Source organism: Chaetodon trifascialis, chromosome 18 (genome assembly GCF_039877785.1).
Source record: "Chaetodon trifascialis isolate fChaTrf1 chromosome 18, fChaTrf1.hap1, whole genome shotgun sequence".
Lineage (NCBI taxonomy): Eukaryota > Metazoa > Chordata > Actinopteri > Chaetodontiformes > Chaetodontidae > Chaetodon > Chaetodon trifascialis.
The window spans coordinates 11,390,914-11,403,268 of NC_092073.1; the positions used below are offsets into that span (position 1 = coordinate 11,390,914).

Below are 12,355 nucleotides of genomic sequence, written 5' to 3' on the forward strand. Positions count from 1 at the left end.
TTGCACATTTAAATAGGTTGCACAGTATGTACTGGAACACAGAGCCAATTCACTGAACTGATACAGTAATTTAAAATAATGGTGCAAGACCTAATAGGCTAAGCACATCATTTTACATACACAACCAATATAGTGCTGACATTTCATAGATTATATGATGTTGATATTTAACAGCTTGCATTAAATGTGGTTTGCCTCTGGAGGGAGAATTTTACTGCAAGTCCATTAATGTATGTAGTGTAGCTTCTCAGAAGGGTGCGAGGGACAAGCAGATTATGGACGCACAGTGTGAAAAGAAGCAGAAGGTCATACAGACGTAACCTTTCAACAACAGAAACGACTGTAGTCTTGTATCAGTTTGTTTTCTGTAGACTCTTATTCAACGCTAAGATTGGAAGTTCTATTGTAGAGCTGCTGATTGGCAACTGACCCCAACCTCTGACTGCCCTGTAGAGACTATGAGCAACGCGTAATCATTTTAAACCCGGAGTGAAGAGGTTTTTTTATTGCCTAAACCAGGCAGCAGGAAAGAACAGGGCACTGACTAAACGTGAAATAACAGATCGAAATATGAAATGTCAAAGAAAATTGTACATAAAATGGAACTTCTCCGGCTTCATTCTATAATAACATGTGAATAGGATTTCAGACGTGACTGCAGCTCGCTGGAGTGAGACATTGTTTTGTTTGTTGCGTCTCTTGAGGCTGTTCAATTACACTCCTTAGTTGTTTTTGCATAAACCAACGGTCAGACAGAGAGAAGATTGATGATTTGTCTCTCTTAATTTCCACTCTGTTGACTCCCGATGACTCCCCTTTGTCAGAGGCACCAAACGCACGCACATGCACGTGCAAGTACAACATTCATACACTGTAAGGATTAGTTTGCTCTCATTTAGACTCACGCGCTCCTCCGCTGGCAGCGTTGCCTCGAAACTTGGTGTTTAATGGGGTGTGATACAATATATCGGCCTTGTCATTTTTCCTCATTTACCTGAGTTTCTTCTAATCTCATCTCAAAGTCAGAGCTAACAAAATACGGCAGCATATTACCTTTGAGATTATCTTAATTCTTTCCTTTCTCTCTCTCTGTCTCTCACTCTCCCCGTCTGTCTGGCTCGTGGGTGGGGGTGGAAGGGTGATAGAGTAAAAGTGTGAGAGTGGGTGGTTTTTATTAGCATGCTTTGACTTTTGAGTTTGCACTGTGTTTTCAAGCGATATGTTTCATTAAATGGCATCAAACACAAATCTTCCACCTCAACTCTCTCGCTTTATGCGTTTATATCTCTTTTTCTCATCTCCTCTTCCTCCCCCCCGACCCTCTCTTCTTCACTGCCCCACTTCATCTCTCAATCTCTCCCAACTCTTTTTTTTATCTCCAGACGGTAGAGAACTGTGTTTGCATCCTGAGGAACCTGTCGTATCGTTTGGCTGCTGAGACGTCCCACGGCCAGCAGGGGGGGTTGGAGGAGCTGGACGGCCTGCTTTGTGACGGCAACGGCCGCGATGGAGAGAGCTCAGGCTGCTGGGGGAAGAAGAAGAAGAAAAAGAAGGGAGCCGATCAGGTGAGGATAGAGATAATTGGCAGGCAAGGGAATTATGGAGATATGGATGGATATAATGGACGCAGTGACCAAAAAATGGGTTAGTGATAATGGTGGTGGTGGAGAGCAGTGTCTAACACCGGTCCAAAATCTCCCATAGGTGTTGGGTTGAGATGAGGTGAAAGTGATAAGCATCATTTTCATACTCAAAACATTCAGTGACCCCTTGTGCCCTTTACGGAAGCATCTGCATTCATTACATTCGTCAACTGATGTATTCATTTCTTCGCTTTCATTCGTTCCCCATCTGAATAGATGCACATGGGTGCAAAAAGTAGACGGCTTTCATGATGAAGCAGGAACGCCGAGGCAGCCGCGCCTTCAACCGGGACATGTGTGGTAAATAATGGAAAACAGGGATGAAAATCTCAGATCAGAGTAGTCTGATCAAGATTAGTTGAAAAGCATTGGCTTTCATAATGCATTGGCTCATAAGCCACCCTTCTGCTGTTTTTAATCATATTTTATATATCTAAACTTTTTAAGCCTAACTTTTCTTGTTTAAAGCTTCATTGTGCCTGCTGTCTACTCCTTTTTTCAGTCACTTAAGGTCAGGGTTAACTTCTCTCCGTGGACAAAAACCCACCTTTTCATGGAGTCAAAAGCACACCTGACCTGACCAAGAGCATGTTAGAATTGTCCGTGGGTCCAAAACCGAGAGACAAACGCATCCTTAAGTTGCCAGCCTGACTTATCCAGACCAAATATTTGAGGCCCAAATCTATAGCTATATGTGTGCTGTATTTCTTCCTTTATTGGCCAATGGAGCTTCAGATTAATGCAGCGCATTGGCCAAACTGTGTCTTTGACTCTTCCCAGTGGGCATAGTATCTGCTTGAAATACATGACACTCACGGACATGGACCATTTGCACAGACAGAGAGACAAGAGAAAGGAATAGAGACATTCTTAATACATCACTTTTTGAAAAGAACTGAATCTGAATTCCACTCCTACAGCCAATACTCAAAAGATTTGGTACAAATTGAGGAATAGACAGTAAGACAGCCAGAGGTGATTTAGATAGGACCAAGTAGGAGGACATCAGAGGTATACACTTCACCATGAATATGAGAATGAGGGATAGTAGTTAGTGAGACACAGTACCATGCACAGAGACCACATTAACATATAGTAGTAGTAGTGTTAAGATGCAGTCGGTATGCTGACTTTTTTTCTGAAAAACGCTTGTTAATGCAAGGTGTAAGTGCATTGTGGTCAGATCTTAGGTAGGTGTAAACGCAGTCCTGACAAAATGATGGCATCCGTACCCAACATAAGAATGATACAAATGTTTGTTTTTAGCTGAGATAAAATACTGAAATACTTGAATTATTCAACAGAACTTTGTGAAAAATTAAAGCAGGTGGGAAATGAATGATATACAGCAAAAAAATAACTGTGTGTGCAACATGTTGCACTCATCTGTTCTGCTGTTAAAGAGGTGTATTATTTATCTAGACAGAGTAGCCTACACGGTGGTACTGCAACACACAATGTTTTTCATACAAAGGAATAACTTAATGTCATACATTGGCCTCTTTACAAGAGGGGACAAATAATTTTTGTTTTGTAGACAGCGTTTTACAAAGTTTCCAAAGTTTCCTCTAACTCAACAACTCAATTTTTTGAGGGAGTCTGGAGCTGATTTGCCACCACCTCAAATTACTCGTGGGCAGGTTTTGCTCTGGAGGACAGAGATCTGATCTCAATGAGGATAACGAGAACGCATTAAAGATACCAGGTCCAAACACAAAGGCAAGATCGGATCGTTTATTATCCAGATAACGTATCTGGATGCAGATCCCATTTTGATACCAGGTGCAAATGGGGTGAGAGAGAGAGTGAAAGAGAGGGGAAGATGGAAAGACAGGGGAATGATGTATGGAAAAAAAAAAAACAGGCAAGAGGGAGAGAGAGACAGATGGAGAGCCTGAGTGAGGGAGAGAGACACAGGCAGTTAGACTGTAATGAAGTCTCCTTAGTCATTTATTACAGGTTCAGACAGCAAGGCCAAGGAGCAGCACGGGAGCCTGAACTGGACCTAAACACTCCTAATGGACTACTGGAACACACACACACACACACACACACACACACACACACACACACACACACACACACACACACACTCAGGGCTATTCTACGAATTCAAGATGTTTAGCTGTCCCTTGAGAATTCTTGAAGCAAGTGGTCCAACTTTAGAGAGAACATAAGTGAAGTTAGGATGAAATGACGGTGTTTTTGAAGGGTTTTATTAAAAGCTGAAATCTGTAACATTTCACATTGTCGCCCTGGAACTACAACAAAGATGGCAGAGCATCTTGTGTTTGTACTAAATCTGGCAGCTTTCGTGTTTTCCCATTCTTAACCATGCAGACACCAGTTATGAAAAATGGTGTATTAGTTATAAAGACAGTATGGGATTCACCTCCTAAAAGATGAGATTTCAAGGTTGCATGTGGAATTGTTTCTTGTAGTGAAGCAAATACACTTGAAAATGGTTGGTATACTTAATCTTTAGAGAATTTTAGATACACAAATTAACATTATACATTAATATTTAGTATGCAGGATGTCTCTAGGCAACAGAAAGTACTCCACTGTGAAAGAGTTGATGCCTCTTCTAGTGCCTCTACACACTTCAAAATATAAGAAGCCTTTGATTTTATGATCAGAGAATCTATGTATAGATAAGAACATGCTCACGCGCACACACACACACACACACACACACACACACACACACACACACACACACACACACACACACACACACACACACACACACACACACACTCCACAGCACCTCTCTCAAGACACACACTAGCCTAGTTTACCTTGAGACAAGGGGAGGAGGGGAAGCAGTAGAGCGAAACCGAGAAGGTCGATAGGGAGAGGAAAAACTGAGAACTGGAGAGAGAAGGATGGAAATAGAATAAGAAAGCGGAGGAGAGATGGAGGTAAGCAAGCAAGAACGAGAGGGAGAAATCAAGAGAGAGGTACAGAGAAGGAATCAACAGGAGACAAAAGAGGCAAGATAATGACAAGCAGGGAGAAAAGAGAGGGGAAAAAATAGAAATGAAAGTAGAGAAAGAGAGATAGCTGTGGGTTCATGCCTACGTGAAAGAGGTGTGGGCATGTCACTCAACAAAGAGTGCAAACATCAAGGGACTCTATTGTAGTGGAGGAGAGGAGGAGGGTGGAGGTAAATGGGGAGAGAGGTGTGGAGCTTTCAGTTTATTTGTCAAAGCAAATGTAGGAGTGAAACATTCTCTCATAGTCTCTCTTCTCATCTCTTTTCTCTCTGTCTTTTGCCCTTTCCCACCTCTCCCCCTCCATCACTGTTCTCTCCTACACAACAGATTGACGGGGAGCGATTTACGCAGTGTCTCTTTGACTTCTTCATATGTCAGGGCCTGCTTGAGGGAGATGCAGTTTGCTTTTAGAAATGCATGCAGTCATTCTAACATAACGCATGCACACACAACATACGCTGCACTCAGCATATGTTCTCATGACCCCTCACGGAAATGGAGGGAAACTCAATGTTTCCTGCTCCTTTAAAAATTCACTGCTCAGGTGTGTTTAGTGTAGCTCAACCCTGACTAAAAATCCTGTTTTAGTCCACCTTGCTGCCGTGATGTACAGGTGTACTCCAGGACCTTTCCACCAGAAGAAAACAGTAAAAAACTGCTTCTCAGTTTGGAGTAAAAGTTAAAAAAAGTGTCCCATCCTGTCTCCTCTTTCACAGTGGGATGGTGTGGGCCCCTTTCCGGACACGGCAGAGCCTCCCAAAGGGGTTCAGATGCTGTGGCACCCAACAATCGTCAAACCCTACCTCACCCTGCTGTCTGAGTGCTCCAATCCCGACACCCTGGAGGGAGCAGCTGGGGCTCTGCAGAACCTGGCTGCAGGCAGCTGGAAGGTAACGGCTAGGTCTAAAATGTTTACCGCTTCACTTGGAGCGTCACATTAATATGATGGGAGCCTAGGAGGATAATCATGTAAATAAACCACATTCTGGCAAAGCATAAGTCTGTTGATGTAGAAATGAAGCTCACGCTGTTCTTGCCGCCATTCTGCTTTAATAGAGCATCAGGTGAACACTGAAAACTGTAAACGCAATCGTGTGTTTGTCTGTCCATTTGTATGAAGGGAAGGGCTTCATGATGAGCTTTTCGTTCCTCAGCAGTGCAGTGAATGCAAGAACACACAGTGTACACATATTATTTGTGCAGATGAGACGCTGTATTCACATCATTCTAAGTACCACAAACTACTGAGTGTGAGTGTGTGTGTACATATATGCGTGTTCTTTTTAGAAACTCTCCCCGCCAAGAGCTGCTCCGCTCTCAGACAGTTGAATGTAGCAAGACTTGAGAAGTCTTCTGCCTCCCGTCCATTCATATAAAATGATTTAGTCTAGAATAGAGCTCTGCTTTGGCTTCTGTTTATTGAAAAGACATTTGTTAGTGGTAGACTCTTCGTGAGGGATGCTGATTTTACAGGATGGTCTTGCTGAGTAGCACATGTGTTTTCATGGCAGATATCCACTGAAATGTTCACAAGCGGTTAATATTAACAAGCACACAAAGGAAGGTTGGATGTGTGCAAACAGTTTTTTTTAAACACTGATCATCTGGTTAAATTTCACTTCCGTCTTTATTCAAATTCAAAAGCTGATTTGATTGCAGGAAACGCCTCAGGACGGGGAATAAACAGCTCAAAGAAACAGACAGTTGGAATAATGTTCTTTTTGCTCGCTACACCATCCTGCTGACTTTGAAATATGTTGTGCACAATCCCATTTACAACCATTTTATGTGTTCTGTAGTATATAATACTGTTCAGTAGCAATGCAATAAGTGTAATAATGTAAAGTCTCCAAGCCTGAACTCACCAGGGAGCAGAACCAGGGTTCAACAGCAGCTGACTGATGGAAGCAGCTAGATGGTAGTAATGTATGAGTCGTGCAGTCATATTGGAGAGTACTGTTGAGGGCAGCTGTAGCCTGGAGGGAGGTATATATAAGGGTAAAAGGTAGGAAGTGTGACGGCGTAATCCTTGGAATGACCTTGGAATCATAAAACTGCATCGGACATCAGGGAATGTTGATGGAAATGTTTATGTGGTCATAAAGTGCTCAGTCAAAAGGTTACTGTTACCGCTGCATGCGAAAACTTGAACTCAAGAGGGTGTGACAAACAGGAGGAGGAGCGCTCTGCGTTGAGGGATGTCTCTTAGGTCCTTTAAATGTGTGTGGGAGGTGTGTGTATCTGATTTCTATTGGTAGTGGAATAGACAGAGAAATAGCGGGGGGGGTGGAGGAGAGGCGATAGACAGACGAGGTAGAAGGAGGAAATGATGGGGGCAGGTGGTCTTCTGGAAATCACATTTTCTATTTTGGATCCTTACTGCATGTGTGCGCCTGTGTGCGCCTGTGTGCGCCTGTGTGTGTGTGTGTGTGTGTGTGTGTGTGTGTGTGTGTGTGTGTGTGTGTGTGCGCGCGCGCGCGCGTGTGCTTTGTCGTGTCTTCTCTAAGCAAGCCCCCTCTCCTGACTTTGAGAACTAACAGATTGAGCTCTTGGTTATGTCATAGGATCATTTCCCTCAAAGGGAATATGAGCTATAGTTGATCTCCAAGAACAACAATGCTGTGTTTTAATCTTAACATACCCTGGAGAGGTTAATTAGTCTTTTAACAGAACCTTTTAGCTTCGCACTTCACTTACTGATACCCATTCTTGGGCGCTGCTTAACACCACCGCAGTCTTCTACAAGTGACCCACAAGGCGGCACCGCTTGAGCCGTTTAGGGTCGAGTGGTACATTTAAGCGTACCTTGATAGTTATTGAGGGAGGATAGAGTGGTCTCCAAGCTCAGAACTCTTCTCTCTGGTTCATATAATTCTCCCTCTTACTGTATATCACTTGTGAGTCAGTGTAATGCCTCAGCTGCTCTCATATAGCCCCTGAATATAACATCTCCCTCTCAACCTCGCCCATTGCACTTTGTCTGTCTCTTCTCCCTTTTTCCTATCACAGCCACATTATTTACACTCTATTTATCACTCTGCTTGTGCATTGTAGTACAGTTTGGCCTCAATTTCCTATCAAATCCTGTGTGTGGGACCTTAACTATAAACATACAGCACACATGCTCCTCTGTGGCCAGTTCTTGCTGTTTAACTATCTTCCTCCTGCTCTCTCCTTGTCAGTGGTCGGTGTACATCCGGGCTGCTGTGCGTAAGGAGAAAGGCCTTCCCATTCTTGTGGAGTTACTGAGGATAGACAACGACAAGGTGGTGTGTGCCGTGGCCACCGCTCTCAGAAATATGGCCCTGGACATCAGGAACAAGGAGCTCATCGGTGAGTGCTGGTAGAACTCCTGACATGAGGTGGTGAAACATCCCCCCACCTGTTAGACCAAATCATCACGTGGATCGCTGGCATTTTTAATCACTGTCAAGTCTCGTGACTTTGGACACCTGCGCTGCTGCGCTCAATGCCGTTCTCTGTTGTTTGCATGTGAAGAGCTACCTCAAGCCCATTTAATGTCTAATTAGATTCTCTCGTGGCTGTTCTACTGTGGTCTGTTCCTGTCAAATTGTTTTCATTTAAGTATGCACGTCAAGAGCTTGTGTTCAAGTGATGTAACACAAGGGTAAAAAGCCTGCAGCCAGTTGCACCAATTAGAGGCAATTTAACGCTAATGCCAGCCTTTAGTCATCTTTGCATTTCAGCATCGAATTGCCTTTTGACCCATTAAATGATGTTATTGATTAAGACCGTTAATTGGTAATTACAAACTGGGATCAAGTCTATATAATGAGCTGGATTTTAAGTGAGGCTTTACATACACTCATGTGATCTGAAATTACAGTGCTCAAGAGCTGTCATACCACACCATGATGGTGCAGGCGTCATGGTTGTGGAAACTATTGCAATTCGGTTTTCTTTTTCTATTTTAAGTATTGGGTAAAGTAATTATACCTAATTAGGATGTGCACAGGATGAGTAAGGGGAATAAACTGGTAGTTAATATGTATTTGAGGGAAAGGCTGCAGAAAGAGGGTGAGTGGGAGAGAGATATTGCAGCAGAGGAGATGATCAAATCAAAGGCTCCGTTCGGCTTTGAACACCGCTCTCTGGTAATGACTTTGCCTCTGACAGGCTAACGGATGGGCAGCATTACCAAATCTAGGGATCACTCATTAACCTGACACATTAAGACTCTGTTATGTGTGTGTGATGAAACACACACCATGCACGCACTGATCTGATTGCGTGTTTGTGTGTGTACAGTTTGTGTGCATGTGACATCCCCCAACTCCGTGCCTGCTATCTCTGATTATCTCGGCTTCCTGGTGGGCTCGGTGGTTTCTATAGCAACCCTGTTACCCTCAGTCTCAGGCGAGAAGCTTCTGAAGCCTCTCTTGGTTTAGCTGAAGCGTTGTAAGATCGACGAGGTGTGCTGCGCGCAAAGCTCAGCAGGCCCATACTGTGATGGTCTGGCTGTCGCACGGCAACAGATTGCAGGGTAACTGAAGCCTTTGCACAAAGACACTTATTAGTCTAATTGGAATTTTTTGGTTTATGATTGTTTGATTGTACCATTGTTTCTTTCTTCAGTGCGCCTGCAGGTGTCTCAGCAAGTCAGTTAGTTAGGTGTAGAAATCTTTACATTCATTTTTAAGATGGGCATTGCAAGCAACAATAGTATTTGATATTCACTGGGAAGTATTCAATCATTCTTCACCTCCTCTTTCTCGCTCACTGGTTGCTGTAGACCTGATGAACTACTTTACCACAGGTAAAAAACAAGGGAAAATGAGACAAGATGATAGTCACGTTAACAGTTCGATTTTGAATAATTTAATGACTGTTCAAAATGTAAATATCAGGACGAAATACAATTATTACAATTATCAAGGATGAAGATTTGGGACCCTTTGTGGACTATAGTCAGGGGCAGGGTGTCTAACAAGTGCATTGATTCGGGTCTGTGTTTTAAGAGACGACGTGTTCTCAGCACTTGCTCCGACCATCTCCAACTAACGAACTCAGTTCATTTATTATTGGTCCCTCTTGGTGCCTGATAAGGCAAGGCCGCTTTGACTATTGGAAAACACAAATTTATTGCAACATCACGGCCAAAATGTAGGGCACCAAGTCCAAAACCAGTGGTGCAATAACAAGCGATAATTATATATTATGAAGAAAGCACAGTGTGCAAGTGAAAATTAGGAGATTGAAATTAATCTGAAGTTTCAACACTCATGCAGCTATTAGCAGTGTGAAATCTTAAGAGCGGTCACAACAACATTTACAGTGAATAAATATTTAAGTTACTTACAAAGGAAGCAAAAAAATGAAAGGAATGCTGAGCTTTCACTAGAAGTCATTAATGACACCATCAAGCACATCATGTTTAGGACAGCAGTTTAAAAACGTGCACACAAAGGGCAGCCATTCACTGCATACTGCCCTTAGAATCCGAGTACAATTAACTGGTAATTAGCCTGATCAGCCACCGTCAGCTAACAGTAAAAACACACATTGTTTGACTGTAGACCATCAATCAAACCACTAACTAACTGGAGTCAATCAATGTCAGACGACCTTGGCATACTTAAGCAGTTACAGTGTTTCTGTGGTGGTGACAGAACATTAAAAATATACATACAGTATTTGAATTGAAGCTCCCCAGGGAAAATGACCTGACATGCGAAGATATTAGATGAAAAAATATGGAAGGAGACACGATTTAAATGCACTTGATCCATATCATCAGTTTCCCCTGACACCAATGATATTCAACTATAATATTATTGGTTTTAGGAGAATACTGTCATATTCCAAGGTCAAAATCAAGTCTGTCTGAGCCATTTGCTTTTACATTGCCAAAATAAATGATTATTTTGAATGAAATTAAAGTAAAAAACATTCTCCATGTTTTAATCAATTCCTCCATTTGACCTTTTACAATGAGAAAAGTATATGTTTTGCTCTGGAAATCATTCAAATGTTTTCTAATTGATTAAAATGTTAGAGGTAATTGGTCATTTTTTTTTACCTTCAGTCTTTTATAGCCATTAGCTTTCCAAGCAGAGAGAGAGATAAAGAGGAGAGTTCTGGAAAGAGAAGTAGACACTGTAATGAATGTGTGCTTCATGGAGAGAAAGGCAAAACACACAGGCTGATTAAATAATGTAATTACTTGCAAATTCACAGGGAAAATCAATTCAAATTTGTTTGACATTTTCATTTGAATATACGCTTCACTTATTCAGTTGCAGGGTAACATGGTTTAAATCCTGCATGTGATTAGCTCTCCCAGTGTTATTTCGGAGACTTATGAGAGGGAGGCAAATAAAGATATGTAATAGAGAGAGAGAAAATTAGGCCCATCACAGATCATCACTCTCGGGGAGGTGTGGACATGTTGGGTTAAAAATAGACAGACGTGGGCAACAAAGCAAAGATCAAAGACTGCTGTTAAAGTAATGTAAGTTAGCAGCATTGCTAAAGGTAAATGTGGTGAGTGGTTCCTGTGACACAAAGAGTTATGGGTTCAATTTTGTGCAATCTTCCAAAATCAGATATGTTAAAGCTCCCTTAAGCCATTTGAGCAATGAGTGTCCATATACTCTACATCCAGCAGTGTAAAAGCAACATGGGCTGCACACACCCCATTGCTTGCTTAAGACTGTGGATGCTTAATGACATTTTAGCCACGGTTTGGTCCTCCAGTTAATGAAGAAAAAGATCTCCATCTTGTGCTTGTCGAAATGTTTGCTAGAGATTCTTTGCCAGCCGCGCTCCTTCTTTTTTTATATGAAGCGCCATTGTTGTGGTTTTCCAGACTGGCAAACAAAAATAATAAGCGAAAAGCAGTTGGAAACTGCGTGGAGCTGCTGCAGAGTGGGCTTTTGACCCTCGGTGGGATTGTCTTCACAAGAAACCTTCATTCATTTGTTCAATAAAATTGCTTATTGCACCTAATAAGGCAAAGACGGTTGGCTGTATCTGTTCACGTAGCTAACAGGCCTTTTTTTAAATTTAAAAATGATTAGTATCCGCGGAGTCAATGATTATTTCAAAATCAGCTGACAAATCAGCTGCTGTTCCCATCTGTTCAGACAGCTAAATGGCAAATGAGACAGAAAGAGACGGTCAGTGTTAATGACACAGTGACACAGAAAGTCTCGGAGAGAACGTGGACAGAGGAGGAGAAAGTGAGCGGGATCACTCCGGGTTGAGTCTTTGCTCTTGGCGCGGTGTGAGTTGATGTGTGTCGACAGAAAAGGGGTGGAGGCCAGGCGCTCCTCAGAGGCGAGCTCCATTTGCCCCATGTCCACAAGCTTTATTCACAGCGGTGACGCTAACCTCCGAAACACCTTTTTCTTCACCACACGCGCTTCCGCAAGACAACAGTTTAACCCGAAGCGACAAAGCGATTTCAAAGAGCAGCGTGCGCGGCGCTTTGTCGATCAAAGGTCCATCTAATCATCATATCCTTTTTCATGCCTAATCTAGGGGAAGTCACCTCTTCCTAAAAAGCAAAAACCGAATCTCTTAAACTCATGTGGTAGTGTGTCATAAGATGTTAGTGCCAGTGAGTTTAGCAGCATCACCTTGGGGGAATGGGAGTTTGCATGAGAGCTCAGCAGAGTGAGCGGCGATGAGAATCATCTTTTGCACACAATAGTCTCAGAGTGTCAAATCCTCTGGAAAGCACTGCCTGAT

General features: G+C 42.6%; 1 protein-coding gene across 5 annotated transcripts in view; it reads left to right on the forward strand.

Annotated features, from left to right (window-relative positions):
- The window catches only part of ctnnd2a (catenin (cadherin-associated protein), delta 2a), a 232,771-nt gene that overhangs the window by 189,132 nt on the left and 31,284 nt on the right, over positions 1-12,355 (forward strand). For all 5 annotated transcript variants that reach the window (XM_070985662.1, XM_070985665.1, XM_070985664.1 and 2 more), the window contains 3 exons: positions 1,383-1,565; positions 5,359-5,532; positions 7,825-7,975. In XM_070985662.1, the coding sequence (XP_070841763.1) occupies positions 1,383-1,565; positions 5,359-5,532; positions 7,825-7,975 (508 nt within the window). The remainder of the gene's footprint in view (positions 1-1,382; positions 1,566-5,358; positions 5,533-7,824; positions 7,976-12,355) is intronic.